General features: G+C 46.6%; 1 protein-coding gene across 6 annotated transcripts in view; it reads right to left on the bottom strand.

Annotated features, from left to right (window-relative positions):
* The window catches only part of plcb4a (phospholipase C, beta 4a), a 510,936-nt gene that overhangs the window by 55,342 nt on the left and 433,853 nt on the right, over positions 1 to 21,741 (bottom strand). For all 6 annotated transcript variants that reach the window (XM_078230348.1, XM_078230349.1, XM_078230347.1 and 3 more), the window contains 3 exons: positions 18,673 to 18,788; positions 9,683 to 9,758; positions 3,389 to 3,564 (listed from right to left, as the gene is read on the bottom strand). In XM_078230348.1, coding sequence (XP_078086474.1) covers positions 3,389 to 3,564; positions 9,683 to 9,758; positions 18,673 to 18,788 — 368 coding nt within the window. The remainder of the gene's footprint in view (positions 1 to 3,388; positions 3,565 to 9,682; positions 9,759 to 18,672; positions 18,789 to 21,741) is intronic.

Below are 21,741 nucleotides of genomic sequence, written 5' to 3'. Positions count from 1 at the left end.
AGCAGACTCACATATTCAAACTCAGAGCAATCAAACATTATGTAACCCACCTCCTTGAATAGGGGGGGGGGTCACACGTTCCCGAACAGGCGCCAGAGTGTGGCGACTCGGGGATTTTCACAGTAACTTCATTGCAGTGTTAATGTAAGTCTACTTGTGGCGCTAACTTAAAAACCTAAAGTGAAGGGCCAACAAAACGCAGGTGTAAAATGGGCAGGTGATCAAACGGCCTCAGTTTTCCTCTGGGCTGATTGGGTTAAAAGGGCCAGTGTGTGTTTTTCAGTCCTTTTGTTCTCCAGTTGCACAAGAAGCCAAAGGGCTTAACCTCTGGTTTTCTCTGCCATCCCTTACGTCCAGGAATTAACGATTGGGGCATTCAGTAGAACCCAGTGGGAACACCAAATCAGTGGGAAATCCCTTTGTGTGTGTGTGAGTGTGTGTGTGTGTGTGTGTGTGAGGGTGGGGGGGTTGGAGAGAGACATTTGCTCCTGTTTCCAAATGAACGGGGTGTGGGGGAGGGGGGGGGGAAGACGGGGGAGACACTTGCTCCTGTTTCCGAATGAACAGGATTACCCTGATTCAACTCTTATATAAGTTAGCCACCCTGGAATACATTTCAGGGCTCGCTTTTCTAATATCATACACAGGAGCACTGAAGAAATGCAGCTTTGTTACTTTTTGAAGATGCTAATGTATGTGCCTCCCAGAATTTTAAAATCTGGAGACTTCCATTTGGACATTGCATAAATGAGAGGCATGATTGGGAAATTCGCAGCTGACACAAAAATTGGCTGCGTAGTTGATGGTGAAGAGGACAGCTGCCATCTCCAGAATGAGAGCAATGGTTTGGTTGATTGGGCAGAGAAGTGGCGAATGGAATTCAATCCGGAAAAGGGTGAGGAAAAGGGGAGGGCAGTAAAGCAAGGGAGTGCTCAACATCCGGGAGGATATTGAGAGGGGTTGAGGAAGTGAGAGACCTTGGAGTGCATGTCCACAGGTCCTTAAAGGTGGCAGGACAGGTGGACAAGGTGGTAAAGAAAGCACATGGTACGATTTCCGTAATAAGGTCAGGCGTTGAATACAGGCTGTCCTGTCTAGAGACAATACACATCTCTTTAACCTGTGCTTAATGCTCCCTCCACTCACATTGTCTGTATCTTTAAGACCTGGTTGGTTGTAGAGATTCGCATTCTGATCAGTATTCTGTAACTTGATTTTGTGTCTCTGTGCCCTGTTTGAGAGCAGATTTCCACTCCATCTGACGAAGGAGCAGCGCTCCGAAAGCTAATGGCATTTGCTACCAAATAAATCTGTTGGACTTTAACCTGGTGTTGTTAAAACTCTTACTACGTTGAATACAAAAGCAGGGATGTAATGACTGAACTGTCCAAAAGGCTGGTGAAGCTACAGCTGGAATTTGGTGTATAGTTCTGGTCACCACGTTACAAGAGGAACAGAATTGCTCTGGGGAGAGAGCAGAAGAGATTTACAAGAATGTTCCCAGGGCTTGAAAATTGCAGCTATGAGGAGAGATTGGATAGGCTCGGGTTGTTTTCCTCAGAGCAAAGTAGGCTAAGGAAGGATCTAATTGAGGTGTTGAAAATGGTTAGGGGCCTGAACAGGGTAGACAGGAAAGACTTGTTTCCTTAGCTGAGGGGTCAAATAAGGCGATTGGTAGAAGGTTTAGAGGGGACATGAGGAAAACTTTTTCACCCAGAGGGTGGTGGGCATCTGGAATTTGCTGCTTAAGTTGGTGGTTGAGGCTGAAATACTAAACTCATTTAAAAAGTTCCTGGATCTGTATCCGAAGTACTGGAACCTACAAGGCTACGGACCAGGTGATAGAAAGTGGGATTAAAATGAGCGGTTACTTTCTTTGCTCTGGGCTAAATGGCCTCTTTCTGCACCATACTTTTGCTGCGGTTAGATGTGCCATCAACAATATTACATTGCAAGCGCTAGACAGGTTGTAACATCAGGATTTGCTTTATTAATTGGCGTGGAGATATATACCGATTTCTCTGTGCCAATGGTGCTAGATTTGACCAAGTGATGGGAGCATCACTGAGCATGTGGCTGGTTAGGATGTCTGCCCATCCATTGGACCCCCCCCCCCCCCGTGGAGTTTCCTGGTTAGTTTTTTTGGGGGGGGTTGGTGGTTGCTGGGGAGGTGGAGGCAGACTCCGGATGGTCTATCAACTTACATCAAGGAGGCCAGGGTTCCCGAGCAGAAGTGGCATCCCACTTCCCTTCCTCAGTGCCACCTCTACAAATGCTGAGGGAAGGGGCAAGGGGGGACGGGTTATCGGTGAACGATTAAAAAAGCCAATCCCACCACGTGTATCAACATCTATTATGCCCAGGCCAGTCTAAGCCATGACAACAACGAACAATGCAATGGCTGCCATCGCTCATTATTACAGAATACTGAAGTTCATTTCCCCATATTTAGAATCATAGAATCCCTAAAGTGCAGAATGAGGAAATTTGGCCCATCGAGTCTGCACCGACAACAATCCCTCCCAGGTTCTATCCCCATAACCCCACATATTTACTCTGCTAATCCCCCTGACACTAAGGGTCAATTTAGCATGGTCAATCAACCTAACCCGCACATCTTTGGAGTGTGGGAAGAAACCGGAGCCCCCGGAGGAAACCCACGCAGACATGGGGAGAACATGCAAACTCCACACAGACAGTGGCCCGAGGCCCGAATCAAACCCGGGTTGCTAGTGCTCTGAGGCAGCAGTGCTAACCACTGCACCACTGTGCCACCCTATTCAAGTTAGGTTTCAGTTTATTCATACATGTCTCAGTAGGTTTACATTAACACTGCAATGAAGTTACTGTGAAAATCCCCTAGTCGCCACACTCCGGTGCCTGTTTGGGTACAGTGAGGGAGAATTTAGCATGGCCAACGCACCTAACTAGCACGTCTTTCGGACTGTGGGAGGAAAGCCGAGCACCCGGAGGAAACCCACGCAGACACGGGGAGAAAAAAGCAAATTACTGCGGATGCTGGAATCTGAAACCAAAAGAGAAAATGCTGCAAAATCTCAGCAGGTCTGGCAGCATCTGTAAGGAGAGAAAAGAGCTGACGTTTGGAGTCCAGATGACCCTTTGTCAAAGACATAGGGAGAACTGCACACAGACAGTGACCCAAGACGGGAATTGAACCCGGGTCCCTGGCGCTGCGAGGCAGCAGTGCTAACTACTGTGCCACCGTGCCGCCCTATTGGGGAGACAACTCTGGAGTGGCTGCTACTCCCAGCTAAAAATCTGACAACCAGCAGCAACCAAGGGGTTGATGCTGTTGACTGGTGTCCGTGGGCATGTTTGTACCTACCCACCAAACACTGGGACAGAGCTCTGCAACCTTGGTACGTACCTATCGTGGATCAGTTTGAGGTGTTGACTTTGTTGCTCGTGCATACTGATGAGTAGTTTCTTTAACAAGTCGCACTGCTGGCTCAGGTGAAGGTCCCTTAGCTCCTGTTCCTCGGCACAATGTACATTGATCATTTCCGACCATTCCTTGGTCTGCTGGGTAACGATCTCTTTCACCTGTCGAAAGGAAGAACACCACAGGTCACATCCCACCGAACGCAGGCCCAGTTGGGCTTATAGGAAGGTCGCTGGACTGGTTAATATAGACTCAGAGGGCGGAATTTTCCCGTCCCGCCCGCCACAGGAATCTGCTTGGGCAGACCATGCAAAGGTCCGTTGACCTCGGTCAGGATTTTCTGGCCTTGGGGGTGAGCGCGGATGGAAAATCCCGCCCATAAACTCAAATGGCGCAGTCTTACCCAGATGTTGGAGATAGTTATTATTCCAGAATTGTTACTGGGCAGGTTCTAAACGGATTGGATTGCTGTTTCGTGTTTAGTTTTCAGTTAGCAATGCTTCTGGCGCAGGCTGACATCAGGCTGGAGAGCACTTTATTTATGGAAGTGAAACATTGCATGCAAGAGAAATTGTTAAAAATGGACGAAGGCACAATACAAGGTATGGCGTTAATACTATGGGTAGATTCAGAAAGAATGTTCCCAATAGTGGGGGAGTCCAGAACTAGTACAGGGATAGGGGTGTTTTGCTGCAATTGCAGGGGGTGTTGGTGAGACCACATCTGGAATATATTGTGCAGTTTTGGTGTCCTTATCTGAGGAAGAATGTCCTCGCTGTAGAGGGAGCACAGCAAAGGTTAACCAGGCTGATTCCTGGGATGGCAGGTCTGTCATCTGAGGAGAGACTAAGTCGGTGAGATTGTATTCACTGGAGTTTAGAAGAATGAGAGGGGATCTTTTAGAAACTTATAAAATTCAAACAGGGTTAAACAGAGTAGATTCAGAAAGAAAGTTCCCGATGGTGGGGGAGTCCAGAACTAGGGGGTCATAGTTTGAGGATAAGGTGTAATACCTTTTAGAACTGAGGTGAGGAGAAATTTCTTCACCCAGAGGGTGGTGAATGTGTGGAATTCACTACCACAGAAAGTAGTTGAGGCCAAAACGTTGTGTGATTTCAAGAAGAAATTAGATATAGCTCTTGGGGCTTAAGGGATCAAGGGATATGGGGGAAAGGGGGGGATCAGGATGTTGAATTCGATGATCAGCCATGATCAAAATGAATGGAGCAGCAGGCTCAAAGGGCCGAATGGTCTACTCCTGCTTCTAGTTTCTGTGTTTCTAATACAGAATGTTATCACAGGATAACAACATTCCTCTGGAAAGCCATTTACACTGTTTACTGGGGGTGCTTCCTGTCTCCCAAAAAGTGGGAAAATCCCTCCCGATGGAATTTCAAGGCTGCTACACTGAGTGGATTGGAAATCAGAAGTGTGGCAAATCGGGCGCACAGTTGTGAGTCTTCCAAATGTCAGGCAACATGCTAGTAGGAAAAGCTACAACCAGAGGGTTCTAAAACTTAAAAATTCTAAAACTAGAAGCAGACTCGATGGGCCGAGTGGCCTAAATCTGCTCCTATGTCTTATGCGGCGCCTGTTACACGGTCTCACTCCCTGTAAGGTTCAGAACACGCACACCACATCCTTCCACAGTCAAAGACATAAAATACTGATCGAATGTAAAAAACCCTGAATTAGTAGGAACAGTTTGTACGATACAGTTTGAAATACAAAACATCAAATCAATAAACAGCAGGGGCAGCAATCAATTCCTGGGGTAAGTACATTATAAGAAGCAGTCAAATTGCCTTACATACCCTAAACTCCTCCAGCCTTACCACCCTCTGCAACTCTGCATTCCCCATGTCTACGTCTGGCATTTCTTTCATCACACCATTAGTAGCGATTCCTTCCACCATCTGAGCCCTAAACTCTGAAATTTCCTCCTCTTGATAAACCTCCAGCACTTGCCTGGAGGAGTCACTGATTGACTTCCCTGTAGGACAGCATGGTAGCACAGTGGTTAGCACTGCTGCTTCACAGCTCCAGGGACCTGGGTTCGATTCCTGGCTCGGGTCACTGTCTGTGTGGAGTTTGCACATTCTCCTCGTGTCTGCGTGGGTTTCCTCCGGGTGCTCTGGTTTCCTCCCACAGTCCAAAGATGTGCGGGTTCGGTTGATTGGCCATGCTAAAATTGCCCCTTAGTATCCTGAGATGCTTAGGTTAGAGGGATTAGCGGGTAAAATATGTAGGGATATGGGGGTAGGGCCTGGGTGGGATTGTGGTTGGTGCAGACTCGATGGGCTGAATGGCCTCTTTCTGCACTGTAGGGTTTCTATGAGGACGTGGCGTTTGCTACCAAATAAACCTGTTGGACTTTAACCTGGTGTTGTTAAACTTCTTACTGACTCGTCCAATAGCAGCTCCCAGTTTATTCATGGCTGATGTGATTGTAACCTCAACCCCACATTTCTTCCGACCCCGATAACCTTTCACCCCCCTCGTTAATCAAGAATCTATCTAGTGCTGCCTTAAAGCACTGCTGCCTCACAGCGCCAGGGACCCGGGTTCAATCCCCGGCTTGGGTCACTCTGCGAACGGAGTCTGCAAGTTCTCCCTGTGTCTGTTTTTGGTTTCCTCCGGGTGCTCTGGTTTCCTCCCACACTCTGAAAGACGTGCAGGTTAGGTGGATTGGCCATGCTAAACTGCCCCTTAGTGTCCCAGGAGTGTAGGTTAGAAGGATTAGAGGGGTAAATATGTGGGGTTACAGGGATAAAGCCGAGGTGGGATTGTTGTCAGTGCAGACTCAATGGGCCGAATAGCCTCCTTCTGCACTGTCGTGTTTCTAACGTTTAAAGTTTATTTATTAGTCACAAGTAATGCTTACATTAACACTTCATTGTAGTTACTGTGAAATTCCCCTAGCCGCCACAGTCCGGCGCCTTTTCGAGTCAATACACGTCTTTCAGAATGTGGGAGGAAACCCACGCAGACACGGGGAGAATGCGCAGGCTCCACACAGACAGTGACCAAAACCAGGAATCGAACCCGGGTCCCTGGTGCTGCAAAGCAGCAGTGCGAACCACTGTGCTACCGTGCCGCCCTGTGATTCTGTGATGAAAATAGACTTTACGGTTTTGTAATTTCCCAGTCCTGTTCTGAATCAGAGACATCCAATGCACAGAACAGCTGAAATTTATTCAGGCCTCTGAAAATTCAATGCACAGTTTCTTTCAGAAAGCTATCAGCAGAATTATCAATGTAAAGAAACTTCCACTAAGCTTCTAAGATCAGTCAATGCGTTTAAAATACATTCCCCTCACAGCAGTTCTGAACATCATTCCGATGTCTATAAAACACACTTCGTGCTAGATTACCAATCTCAACTGTGCCCTGCAGAGGTGTCAAGTGGAGTCTAGCGTCTGTGAGTTGCTGTGCTGCAAATTGAGAAAACCATATCTTCGCAAGCTGTGTTTCTCTTTTGGTATTTGGAAGGACGTTGCGTTATTTGGGTATTTGAATTCTTTTTGAAAAAAAGGTCATAGGTTTACCTTTGGACTGGGGGGCAAGCATTTCTTTCCCAAGAAATCACATGACCGGCATGCCACTTGATGGGGGAGGAGTTGTTTGCGTCACAATTATTTTCATTGACGGGAGGGACAAAAAATGGTTTAAAGACAGAAACTCGTGATTTACTGGAAAACACATGACAGGCTTTAGGTTTTGAGCTTGTTTTTTGATTTCAGTTGGGACTGAACGGAGGAATGCCCATCTTGCACTCCCTTTGCCTTCCCCAAAACTGTGTGATTGTCAGTATCCGGTTAGGAACCCACATGGCAATGGAACCCAAGAAGCTGAGATGAGGAAGACTGATCTGGCTCTATTTTCCTCCACGCCAAAGCTACATTGGTGACGGCCTGCAGGTCACTACTTTGACTAATGATCTGTCTTCACATGAGGATGCTCCAGATCGACATGGTTGAAACCCTGCAAACTTTATCTTTTTTTTGTCCCCAAAGTCTGCTCTTCAACTGCCCATCTCTGCAGAGACCCCAATCTGTTTGTCCTCTATTTGTTTGTCTGTGCGTGCGCTTGGGAATTTTAAACGGGATAGTTATACTTCCGGATTGCGTGTTAACCATGGCGGCATGTTGGCACGGTAATGAAGTTACTGTGAAAATCCCCTAGTCGCCACACTCCGCCGTTTGTTTGGGTACACTGAGGGAGAATTTAGCATGGCCAATGCACTGAACCAGCAGGTCTTTCGGATTATGGGAGGAAATCGGAGCACCCGGAGGAAACCCATGCAGACGTGGGGAGAACGTGCACTGTGGTTAGCACTGCTGCCTCACAGTGCCAGGGACCCGGGTCCAATTCTCGGCTTGGGTCATTGTGTGTGGGAGTCTGCACGTTCTCCCCGTGAGTCCATGGGTTTCCTCCGGTTTCCTCCCACACTCCGAAAGACATATTGGTTTGGGCCATGCTAAATTCTCCCTCAGTGTATCCGAACAGGTGCCGGATTGTGGAACCTCATTGCAGTGTTAATGTAAGCCTACGTGTGATACTAATAAATAAACTTAAACCAGTTCTTCCAACTGGTTTAAAAAAAAGTTTTGTTTTATAATAAATCAACCATTCTACGTTTATTGAAAGAAGGTTGGGTCCAGTTTCTTTCATTCTGGGTCTAACGATAATGAAGGTAAATAATTGGCCATTTTGATGAGTGAATTAACTTTTAAATTAATAGTTCGACTTGTGGAGAAGTGGGGCTAGAGAAACTGCGCACTCCTCCCATCCCTGTTGTAACGTATGACCTTAACATCCTTGTATAACATTTCTTTGTTTGGTAATTTAACACAGGTGTTGCCTGATGTAGACAAGCAACACCTAGAATAACAAGGGGCTACAGGAATAGGGCCTGGGTGGGATGCTTTGTTGAAGAGTTGGTGCAGACTTAATGGGCTGAATGGCCTTCTTCTGCACTGTAGTGGTTCTATGGTAATGATGAATAACGGACAAAAGGATGTCATACAAGTGCATAAAGCTACTAAGTACTGTATAAAAGACATTGGGGATTTCACCGTCAACTAAGAAACTAATGACAAAATGAGAAAGATGGGCCGGAATTCTTCGCCGTCCATGCTGGTGGGATTCTTTGGTCCCACTGGCAGCGCACCCCCACCCACGGGTTTCCCACTGGCGTGGGGTGATGTCGATGGGAATTCCCATGGACAGTGGCAGGACCACAGAATCTGGGTCACTAGTAAACAATGAGCCACCTCCCGCCGGCGGAAACCACGCGGCTGGGAGATTGGAGTATCTCACCCTTGTTCTTATCTATCAATGGCTGGAAGGATTATAGTTGCAACTGCTCTGCCTTGTGAAGATGTGAGTTTGTGATAGTGTTAAGAATGGAGTTTCATTTGGTGATAATGTTCTCCTGTGCATTCCAAAGCTGGCATTTATTGGTATGCCTACCTATTTAGAGATCATCTGAATCGAACTTACTGGTGAATAAAATTTTAGATGGTCACTAATTTTCTTTCCAAGAGATTTTCGCCGGAATCTGACCACCCCGCCCACCACGGAATTGGAGTGGGCAGGGGGCGGACAATGGAAATGTCCATTGACATTGGGCGGGATTTTCCGGTTTCGGGTCGAGTGAGGCCGTAAAACCCCGCCCTTGTTAATTTGGAATACTGCATGAAACCTTTGGAAGCGTAAATATAATAGTCAACTTGGAGAGAAAAGCAGTGTTTGGAACATATTAAACGACTTATTTGGACGTTGATGAAAATTATAGGGGAAACTTTCAACATATAGATTGCACACCAATAAGTTGTTACTAAACACCAATTTTTGCTTGCTAGTACAGAGTATTGCTGAGAAAAGAGACATACCATCAAAGCTTCTTGCCTTGCACTCATCAGGACAGATGCAAGAATGCCAAATTTCAAAGGGAGCAACAAATTACGCTGCTCGAGAAATTTCCCTGGAACCAATCAGAGTCAACTTGCCAACCAATCAGCACCCTTTACTTATGCAGCAGAAAGTGTTGTTCCCTTTGAAATTTGGCATTTTTGCATCTGTTCTGATGCGTGCAAGGTGCAAAGCTTCGACAATGTCTCTTTTTTCAGCAAAACGCAAATTATTTTCTGACTTGTTGCTGGCATTCCTATCTTATGCAGGTTCAGTCGGAATCCACATTGCTAGTCATTCTGATACGTCGTTTAGTATAGAACTGGATTGTGTAGAATAGTTTAAAATGCAACATTGCAATACCTTTAGCTTGTGGTCTGATGAAAGTGCTTCTATTTTGACCTCTGTTTCTTTCTTCAAATCAGTACAATTATTTTCTCTGAAAAATAAGGAAAACGGAGTGAACATGAATAACGTTTCTATCCTATTGCCCCTGGTTACTAATAATCAGAGTGCTGGCTCATCTCAGGAGACTGAACGCTGAAGCATATTAAGAAATGTAATCATTTATTTTCCTGGCATAAAGGGAGGTAGTTTCTTGACCGTAACATATTTGCATCGTGAATCATTGGATCATATCCTTGATGGCAAACAGTTGGGATAAGGTACTTCAGAGATCTGAGGCAATCCTGCACTCATAAGAAATATGCCAGGACAGTGCACTTGTGACAGTCCCACACGTTATTAATGGATCAACAGTACGTTTGAATGCGACTGTGACCCTGGCTTTTCGGGGAGTGTGTTGAAATCTATGGGCAAGGATTTGGGTGAGAGCAGTTATCAAGATGCTGTTTACATTCTTAAAGCTAACATGGAGGTTGCATGTTCTCCCCGTGTCTGCGTGGGTTTCCCTCCGGGTGCTCTGGTTTTCTCTCACAGTCCAAAGATGTGCAGGTTCGCTGGATTGGCCATGCTAAATTACCTCTTAGTGTCCAAAGATGTGCAAGTTAGGTGGATTGGCCATGCTAAATTACCTCTTAGTGTCCAAAGATGTGCAGGTTAGGTGGATTGGCCATGCTAAATTGCTCCTTAGTGTCCAAAGATGTGCAGGCTAGGTGGATTGGCCATGCTAAATTGCCCCTTAATGTCCAAAGATGTGCAGGTTAGGTGGATTGGCCATGCTAAATTGCTCCTTGTTGCCCAAAGATGTACAGCTTAGGTTGATTGGCCATGCTAAACTTCCCCTTAGTGCCCAAAGATGTGCAGGTTCGGTTGACGAGGTAAGGTGGATTAGGGTTATGGGAGTTGGGCGGGTGGTGGTAAGATGCTGAGTTGGTGCAGACGTGATAGGCCGAATGGCCTCCTTGTGCACCATCGGGATTCTACGATTCTATGGGTATTGCATAACCAACGAATTTAAGGTCTATGTGCTTGTTGCCACATGATCAGCCCATACATTATAGAGTCAACTACAGTCTTATCAAGACTGAAGACTTTGGGCTATATTTGTTTGGATCTGTGATTCTGGTGTACATTTTGATGTTTTTTTGGAAGGAAATTTGATTTTATTATTGCATCCCGATTCAGCACCATTTTCCTCCGGCCTTGTTGCAGATCAGGAATGTCTGGTGGACACCACTGAGGTTGGGTTCCCCATTTTAAACGGTGAACGGAAATTAGATTCCACTCCCTCCCCCACGCACCATTTTCGTCTGGTGCTGCGGGGTTTGGGAAGCCTACTAAAAGCATGCCAGGTTTCAGAGTTTGTGAAGAAATGGAAAGCCTGTTCAGGAGTCATGAACATTTTGTACCATCAATTGTCACTTTAGGTGCTGCACCGTAGATGTTTTTTCAATGCGATGCTTCATCAGAGGGACCTGTGCTGCAAAGTTTCACTGGCCAGCAATGTGTAACTGGTCACATGCATTACTTCTGGGAGCATTCTTTCTGGTTGTATCACAGCTTGGTGTGGCTCCTACTCTGCCCAAAACCACAAGAAACTACAAAGGGTCGTGAATGTGGCCTAATCCATCACGCAAACCAGCCTCCCATCCATTGACTCTGTCTACACTTCCCGCTGCCTTGGCAAAGCAGCCAGCATAATTAAGGGTCCCACACACCCCGAACATTCTCTTTTCCACCTTCTTCCGTCGGGAAAAAGATACAGAAATCTGAGGACACATACCAACTGACTCAAGAACAGTTTCTTCCCTGCTGCCATCAGACTTTTGAATGGACATACCTTGCATTAAGTCGATCTTTCTCTTCACCCTAGCCATGACTGTAACACAACATTCTGAACTCTCTCATTTCCTTCTCTATGAATGGTATGCTCTGTCTGTAAAGCGCGCAAGAAACAATACTTTTCACTGTATACTCATACATGTGACAATATCAAATCAAATCAATGGAAAAGGGACCATAATGTATTGAAAAATGTAATAGAAAATTCTCTGCAGTCATGCTTTTGTGCTCTGGTTTAATTGGACTGGCGGGTCAGGCTGTTTAAACAAATCTCTGCTTCTGAAGGTTGAAAAAAGAAGTCCGCACCTGCTTCCCCTTCATTCCTTGGCAGGCAGTCTGCTTTGAAATGCACATCTATTCTGTCAGTGGAGCTGGAAGCTTTTGTCACAACAGCTGCTCCATTATGAATGCTTGGCTGGGTTTCAAAAAACTTCAGCTCAACAAGTCGTCTTATTGAACCAAGAACTGTTAAAACTTTATGAGCTAATAATGAGCAGCTCCTTGTTTGTTTGCAAACCTAGTAGGTGGTTTTGGAGGGCCGAAGGGCCTGTTCCAGTGCTGCACTTTTCTTAAAGGATTACAATGATTTTTTTCCCTTGTATTACTTGGTTCAGTATCAATGATTGTGAAGAGGCATTGGTACTATCGGGGAATGTGAGCTGGCATGGAGGGGGTTGGTGATTAGAGGGCCTTCAAATGACGTTGGGAGATGGGTTGCTGTGTTAGATAACCTCATTGGCCTTCTAATCAGTCCACTTCCACACTCCTCACGAATTGCTTCGTGTCTCTCAAATCACCACCAAACCCACCCCCATGTGAAATCTTTAATAAGTCACATGTGGGTCGATTGTGATTTTGTGAGCCATGAAATTGCACAGGTCAGATTCCCCTCCCCCCCCCTCCCCCCCACCCCCCGCCCTCCCCCCCACCCCTCCTCCCCCCCCCACCCTCCCCCCCCTCCACCCTACCCTCCCCCCCCACCCCTCCTCCCCCCACCCCCCGCCCTCCCCCAGGTGCAGCATTTTTTTAAAAGGCAAATGGAATGTTGCCATTAATTCCAAAAGGACTGGAGGATAAAAGCAGAGAAGTGTTGTTGCAATTGTATTGGGTGTTGGTGAGACCACATCTGGAGTATTGTGCCCAGTTTTGGTCTCCTTATTTGAGGAAGGATGTGGTGGCGTTGGAGGCAGTTCAGAGGAGGTTCACCAGATTGATTCCGGGGATGAAGGGGTTGACGTATGAGGAGAGATTAAACAGTTTGGGTTTATACTCGCTGGAGTTTAGAAGGATGAGAGGGGATCTGATCGAGGGATATAAAATACTAAAAGGAATTGATAAAAGTAAACGGAGACCAAATGTTTCCCCTTGTGGGGCAACCTCGAACAAGAGGTCACAGGTATGGGTTGAGAGACGATAGATTTAAAACTGAGATGAGGAGGAACTACTTCTCGCAGAGGATGGTGAATTTGTGAAACTCGCTGTCCCATAGCGCGGTGGAGTCTGAATCGTTGAATGGTTTCAAGAGGAGATGGATATATTTCTAATAAAAAAACTGGTTAAAGGGATATGGGGAATAGGTGGGGAGGTGGATTTGAGACCAGGGAGAGATCAGCCACGATCAGATTGAATGACGGAGCAGGCTCGAAGGGCTGAATTGCCTCCTTCTGCTCCTAATTCCTATGTTCCGATGTAAGCCTAGATGAAAATTAGGGATAAACTTCAAAGATGGGAGACACTTAATCCAGATATCAACACATCCTCATAGACAAAGTGAATCTTATTTCCAAACCTAATTATATATTACCACTGATAGGTTAGGAATTTGATATGTCTGTGTGTGTGAGACAGGAGATCTGGGTCAGCAATCAGTCTGATCAAATTGACATTGACATAAATGGGACTTGAGCTCCCAAATCTACATTTTTAATCATTTAAGATTTAAAACAATCAAACTATTAAAGAAACTCAACTAGTGTGGGGCAGAAGCGAGGGTGGTACTCTGGTTACAGCTGAGATGTTACAACTGGATTGAAGATTACCACCTTTATTCTGGGCCTGCAAAGTAACTGGGAAAATTAATCCCAATTAATATTGGCTTTAATTGCATATTTAATTGAGAGAATTAACGCGGCCATCTCCTTCAAGTTTGTTTTATTCCTGATGGTGTGATCATTCTGCGTGGGTTTACTCCGGGTGCTCCGGTTTCCTCCCACACTCCAAAAATGTGCAGGTTAGGTGGATTGGCCATACTAAATTGCATCTTAGTGTCCAACAATGTGCAGATTAGGTGGATTGGCCATGCTAAATTGTCCCTTAGTGTTCAAAAATGTGCAGGTTAGGTGGGTTAGCATGGTAAATGGGCGGGGTTACAGGGATATGGTGAAGGGGAGGGCCTGTGTAAAACGCTCTTTCAGAGAGTTGGTGCAGGCTCGATAGGCTGAATGGCCTCCTTCTGCATTGCAGGGGTTCTATGATGCAAAAGACAATCCAGCATAAAACCCCTGCCTTCCAATTTCTGGATTCTAGCTAATCATAGAATCCCTACAATGCAGAGGGAGGCCATTCAGCCCAACGAGTCTGCTCCGACTCTCTGACGGAGCATCTTGCCCAGGCTGACAACCCCCTCTCCATTCCCTTAACCCCATGTATTTAGCCCTCTAACCTCCCTAACCTGCATATCTTTGGACACTAAGGGGAAATTTAGCATGGCCAATCCCCCTAACCTGCTCATTTTTGCACTAATAATACCTCACATTCGCCTAGAGTCTGGAGGCACCTTCGTTCAGTACACCCCAAAGTGTGACACAGTTAATGAACTCATTTATCAGTGACTTGCATACAAAGGGGCCTATCAACAGATCAGAGTCACAGAGGTCTACAGCATAGAAAAAAGCCCTTCAACCCATTGCGTCTGCGCCTGTCAAAGACAAACCACCTATCTTAACCCCAATTCCGCCCTCCCCCCCACCCCCTGCTTTACCACACTGACACCCTTCAAGAACCTGATTCCAGTATAGTCACGATTGAGTGGGTGGCACAGTGGTTAGCACTGCTGCCTCACAGCGCCAGAGACCCGGGTTAAATTCTGGCCTGGGGCCACTGTCTGTGTGGAGTTTGTACATTCTCCCCGTGTCTGGGTGGGTTTCCTCTGGCTGCTCCGGTTTCCTTCCACAATCCAAAGATGTGTGGGTTAGGTGGATTGGTCACGCCAAATTGCCCCTTAGAGTCAGGAGGATTAACAGGGTAAATATGTGGGGCTATGGGAATAGGGCTTGGATGGGATTGTGGCCGCTGCTGACTCAATGGGCCGAATGGCCTCCTTCTGCACTGTCGGGATTCTTTGAGTCTATGCTATGATTAGATCTTAGTCGAAATTACTCCTGGCTCTAAGTATGGTGGACTCCAGAATGCTCAGACACCATGGGTGGGATTTTCCAGCTGCTCTTGTTGGCGGGATCTTCCGGTCCCGCCAATGGTGAAAATCCCAGGCCACATTTAGGCATGTGATTGGTCACAGCCTATCCCAATTGGAAAACTGGTTCTGCTTTACTCTGCTCTCCATGCGGGAAAAATAGGCGACAACACACACCAATTTCTACCCTCTTCTCTTCTTTGATCTTTTGTGCCACTCGAGAGACTTACCGTCTCACCCCAAAAGACAACAAGATTCTCCTAAAAAAAAACTAAGTGCCCAACGGGCGGGAAAGTGGGTGTATTTCCCACTTGTTTTTTGGACGTACTTACCAGAGCGAAGCTTCAACACTCTGAGCATTGCAGAGCGCCTCAGCGTGATTCCCTCTGGTAAGTGTTGGGGAGGCCTCATCCCATCCGAGGCCGACAGCATCGCGCTGAGTGGGCCACTGCGCATGTGTCGATCTGTCTGGTGGAGATTGGCGCATGTGCACTGGCCCCCCCCATCATCGGCCTGGAATTCAGAAGAATGAGGGGCGATCTAATAGAAACATATAAGATTATGAAGGGAATAGATAAGATAGAAGCAGGGAGGTTGTTTCCACTGGCAGGTGAAACTGGGACAAGGGGGCATGGCCTCAAAATAAGGGGGAGCAGATTTAGGACTGAGTTAAGGAGGAATTTCTTCACCCAAAGGGTTGTGAATCTGTGGAATTCCCTACCCAGTGAAGCAGTTGAGGCTACCTCATTGAATGTTTTTAAGACAAGCATAGGTAAATTTTTGAACAATAAAGTTATTAAGGGTCATGGTGAGCGGGCGGGTAAGTGGAGCTGAGTCCACGAAAAGATCAGCCATGATCTTATTGAATGGCGGAGCAGGTTCGAGGGGCCAGATGGCCTACTCCTGCTCCTAGTTTTATGATCTCCGGATCACTGGTGTCCGATCGCTGGCCAGCCCTGCAACCCACTGATCGCCGGCCTTACAGACTCCACCACCACCCCCCCCACCCCCCACCCCTCGATCGCTGGCCTACTGGACTGCCCTGGACCGGGAGAATCCTGGCCAACAGCTCAGATCATCCACACTTCCCCAGGACTGTACTGAAGACTGTAGCCCCAGACTGCAGGCTCAAAGACTCTGAAATCAGTCTTGAACCCACAATATTATGAGTCCGAGGGAAAAGAACTGCCACGCAGTGAATGCTGACAGTGAATGATTTATAAAATACTTATTAATTCCATTCAACTGCTACCAGAAATTGTTGACACCTTTTTTGTTCCAAAAACAATGAGGGGATGTTTAGAATGTGTAGACCATTGAAATTTTACTCAGCCTCCTCCCCCCCCACCCCTCCCCCTCCCCGCCATTCTTTCCACCCCCATCTCCAACCCTCATATGCACCTGAATGTATATCAAACAATGAACCTTAGTCCGCTGAGGCTTTTGAAAATAATGCAAATTAGAAAACAGTGTGATACAATTTATTTTGAATAGTGCACCATTATGTGCGAATGTCTACTGAAATGCAAATGATTAAGGGCTGGAAGAGTTTAACTCTTTTATGTCTGCACCTGGTATATCTTTAAAAAAAATATTTAATCCTTAAGATTGCGCCCATCGTAAAGAGCTTGTGAAACCGGTGGACATTTTGACTGCACATCAAGTGTGGGAAGAGTGCTTTGCACCAATTGGTTCATAGAATCATAGAATCCCTACAGTGCAGAAGGAGGCCGTTTGGCCCATCGAGTCTGCATCGACAACAATCCCACCCAGGTCCTATTCCCACAACCCCACATATTTACCCTTAATCCCTCAACACTGGGGTCAATTTAGCATGGCCAATCCACCTAACCTGCACATCTTCGGACTGTGGGAGGAAACCGGAGCACCCGGAGGAAACCCACGCAGACACAGGGAGAATGTGCAAACTCCACACAGACAGTGACCCGAGGCCGGAATTGAACCCGGGTCCCTGGCGCTGTGAGGCAGCAGTGCTAACCACTGTGCCACCCGAATGCCTGCAGAAGGACAACAGTAGAATTTTGAAACACTCTCTCTGGGCTTGTTTCCGAATGTCTGTCTGGTAAGCAAAATGAGGGGTCCTTCATCATGGATATTACAGCTCATTAGAGATCACATCCTGGCATTCAATAAGAATGAGCGGCATGATGGCACAGTGGTTGGCACTGCTGTCTCACAGGGCCAGGGATATGGGTTTGATTCCCGGTTTGGGTCACCGTCTGTGTGGAGTTTGCACGTTCTCCCCGTATCTGCATGGGTTTCCTCCAGGTGCTCTGGTTTCCTCCAAAGATGTGCAGGTTAAGTGCATTAACCGTGCTGAATTGCCCCTTAGTGTCCCGGGATGCGTAGGTTAGAGGGGCAGCCACAGATGAGGTCGGAGAAGCCCTGCCCTTAGGTGCAACTTGTGTATTAAAATTGGCAACTTATATGATATTAGGGATTCGCGTTCAGGAGACTTTTGGAATGATGGTTACTTCATAGAATCATACAGTACAGAAGAGGCCCTTCGACCCATTGACTGCACTGACACGCGAGAAACACCCAAAGTCCCACCTAATCCCATTTATCAGCACTTGGCCCATAGCCTTGAAAGCACATCCTTGTACCCAATCCCCAACCCCATTAAAAACCCCCAAGGAGACATTCTCTAAACTTTTCAACCCCAATATTGAAGCCTGATTCTACTAACGCCAATGGCATGGTCTTGTTCTGCTAAAGTATGGCCAAAGACACGGAGACAACTCCCAATTGGTGGGTTTGTTCATGTTGAGGCCTACAAAACAAAAACAGGCCATCTGTCCCAACTGGCAGTTATACTCCATACTAACCCCCATCCCTTCTTGACCTAACCCCATCAACATCACCTTCCAATGCTTTCTGCGTCATGTGCTAATCTAGCATGATATCAACACTAACATGGTGCTTGTGATTTTCGAAGATTCCACTGACAATGACTGATGGAGATTTGCAGGACTGTTTGACACCAGGGACTAAAGAATGGAAGGCACAATAAGGGGATTGAATAGATCACTGTGTAAAAACAAGCCTGTTGGGAGAAGGCAGGAGGCTTCCCCTGCCCTGCCTTTCCTCTACCATCCGAAAAGACGAGCCAGAACTACAACTTAGCCCCCAGCTTAAAACTCAGAGACAAGAATAGACGGCACGGTGGCACAGTGGTTAGCACTGCTGCCTCACAGCGCCAGGGACCAGGTTCGATTCCCGGCTTGGGTCACCGTCTGTGTGGAGTTGGCACATTCTCCCTGTGTCTGCGTGGGTTTCCTCTGGGTGCTCTGGTTTCCTCCAAAGATGTGCGGGTTAAGTGCATTGGCTGTGCTAAATTGCCCCTTAATGTCCTGGGATGCGTATGTTAGAGGGATTAGCGGGTGAGCCACGCATGAGGTCGGAGGAGCCGTGGATGAGGTTGGAGAAGCCCCGCCCACTCAGGAATTTTACTGCCCCACCCATCAGAGGGGGCGAGGGGGGCGGACCGTGGAAAGGTCCATTGACCTCGGGCGGGGTTTTACGATTTTGGGATGAGCGAGGCCATAAAACCCCGCCGTGTGTGTGTTGTGTTCTCACGGTTCTTCACTTCACCTTCTTCCCTCAATGTACAAGAATACCTCCTCACGGTATCACACCACACGTTGCAGTTATTGAGAAATAAGCCGGCACCTACCCCTTTTTCTTGATTGCCTTTTCCAGAATCTTCTCTTGCGTTAACTTTTCCTTGTCGTGCTGCGCCACCATTTTGTCCACTTGCATACAATGTGATTTCTGAGTCGTGCTGTGCTCCTGAAACAAGAATTAGTCATCAGCGGCAGTGTTTTGACAGTTTGGTAGAATATTAGATAAGGGGGACACCATAATACAAACCCCCCCCTGCACCACCCAGAACAGGAGGACATGTTGGCTGAGTTGACTTGCTCACTGACGGTACAGAACCTTCTGCTCTCGCTGGTGGTGAGCTGGAAAGTAGGAAGGACATTTATTTAGGCATGATAGTGATGCAGCAGACGCCGCCATCTTCCTGCCTCTGCCTGAGTTACATTCTGGGCTTGAAGGCCCATGGTCAACCTTCCTCTCCCAGCGCCAATTGAGGTTCTTAAGTGGGCAATTAATGACCACTTAAGAGCCCATCTTACCGCTCCTAGGATTAACTCAGTAACGGGCCTGTCACCATCTGCCATGCATGACAGGTCTATCTGTGCAGCCATTTGTTCACCTTTGGGGTGCATGCACCCAGTGCCTGATTGAGGGACTAGATATATGCTGAGGCTCACAATGCCAGGGGCCTGGGTTCCATTTCTGGCTTGGGTCACTGTCTGTGTGGAGTTTGCACGTCCTTCCCGTGTCTGCATGGGTTTCCTCCGGGTGCTCCGGTTTCCTCGCACATTCCAAAAGACATGTCGGTTGGATGGATTAGCCATGAGTGGGGTTACAAGGATAGGGCGGGGAAGAGGGGCTGGGTAAGATACTAGGTCAGAGGGTCAGTGCGGACTCGATGGGCCGAATGGCCTCTTCTGCACTGTTATGATTCCATGAAATACATTGTTCCCTTGGAGACCAAACCTGTACAAAGTGCTTGGGCGCGTGGAGGGCTAAATGCTTACTCAAATAACATTACTATTAAACTAAGAATGCAGAAAAGATTTACTAGGATGCTACCGGGACTTGATGGTTTGAGTTATGAGGAGAGGCTGGATAGACTGGGACCTTTCTTCCCTGGAATGTAGGAGGCTTAGGGGTGACCTTAAAGAGGTCTATAAAATAATGAGGGGCTTGGATCAGCTAGATAGTCAACATCTTTTCCTAAAGATAGGAGAGTCTAAAACTAGAGGGCATAGGTTTAAGGTGAGAGGGGAGAGATACAAAAGTGTCCAGAGAGGCAATTTTTTCACTTCGAGGGTAATGAGTGTCTGGAACAAGCTGCCAGAGGTAGTAGTAGAGGCAGGTACAATTTTGTCTTTTAAAAAGCATTTAGATAGTTACATGGGTAAGATGGGTATGGAGGAATATGGGCCAAACGTGGGCAATTGGGACTCGCTTAGCGGTAAAAAAAAAGGGCGGCATGGACAAGTTGGGCCGAAGGGCCTGTTTCCATGCTGTAAACCTCTATGACTCTATGGCCTATTTTAACAGGTAGATGGGGCCTTGTTTAATATCTCATTGAAAAGATAGTATTTCTGAGAGTGTAGCTCTCCCTCAGCGCTGCATTGAAGTGTCAGGATGGATGATGGGCTCATCGGACTTGAAGCCCTGGTACGGCTGCAGGAACTGACAAGCCAAACAAAATAAATCACCAAGGGAAATGAGAAAGGAGATTGTCCAGGCTTGGCATTGGGAGGCAAAAAGCCGGGTCCACATACACAAAGTTACATGGGCAAGAGGGATGTGGGCCAAACACAGGCATTTGGGACGAGCTTAGTGGTTAAAAAAAAGTGTAGCATGGACAAGAAGGGCTGAAGGGCCTGTTTCCATGCTGTAAACCTCTGTGACAGGATCTGAGGTTAGTTGACGTGTTGTGTGTGCAGCGTCCACCTCAGATCAGAAAGCTGGCCATCAATGATCACTCTGAACCTTACTAGACACACTCACATCCGACCATTAACATTGTGAATTTCCATCTCAGCATATAAACTGATTGTAAAGCGTTTACATTGAAATGATTAGGATGGAAAGTCAGTTGATGACTGTCTTAATTGAACCACAGCCAAAACAAGATTTTAATGAAATAATTTCAACATCAATTTGCATGATTTAATTTTAATTCCGAAATGGTCTGGATAGAAACTGACAATGAGGGAATTGGTTTCAGTTATAATCTGTATCAGCGTTGGAATTATTAGGTTTGTGGATCCAGGGATATACACTTCCATGCACTGAACTGTTTAAATTCAAAATTTCTAACCAAACATCTCCCGTCAATCATTAAAAATGTTGGCTTGATTTTAAAAAAAAGCTGCTGCAAATAGAAACATTAAATTTCAAATATGAACACTTCAGCAAATCACTGTTATTTCATCCATTGAATAATTACTGATAAACAAGAATGCAGCTGTAAACCATTGCGATACAGTCTTCAACGCGCATGTATGTGCATTTGTCCTAACGGTATATATAGTGGGATTAAAATCATCCCGGCATTGGTGAGGCCGCACCTGGAGTACTGCGCACAGTTTTGGTCCCCTTATTTGAGGAAAGATGTAGTGGCATTGGAGGCAGTTCAGAGGAGGTTCACTAGATTGAATCCAGAGATGAGGGGTTTGCCGTGAGAAGAGAGATTGAACAGTTTAGGCCCATACTCTTCGGAATTTAGAAGAATGAGGGGAGATCAAATTGAGACACTCAAGATGATAAAAGGTATGGATAAAGTAGGCGTGGAGCGGATGCTTCCTCTTGTGGGGCATTCTGGGATGAGAGGTCATAGTCTTAGGATAAGGGGCAGCAAATTTAAAACAGAGTGGAGGAGAAACTACTTCTCCCAAAGGGTTGTGAATCTGAGGAATTCGCTTCCCCAAAGTGCGGTGGATGCTGGGACAGTGAGTAAATTTAAGGAGGAGTTAGACAGATTTTTAATGGGTAATGGGTTGAAGGGTTATGGGGAGAAGGCAGGAAAATGGGGATGAGGAGCATATCAGCAATGATCGAATGGCGGAGCGGACTTGATGGGCCGAATGGCCTAATTCTGCTCCTATATCCTATGAACTTATGAACTATCTCAATGTATCATCAGGAGCAACAACAA

Source organism: Mustelus asterias, chromosome 15 (genome assembly GCF_964213995.1).
Source record: "Mustelus asterias chromosome 15, sMusAst1.hap1.1, whole genome shotgun sequence".
Lineage (NCBI taxonomy): Eukaryota > Metazoa > Chordata > Chondrichthyes > Carcharhiniformes > Triakidae > Mustelus > Mustelus asterias.
This window is presented reverse-complemented; position numbering and strand designations above follow the sequence as displayed.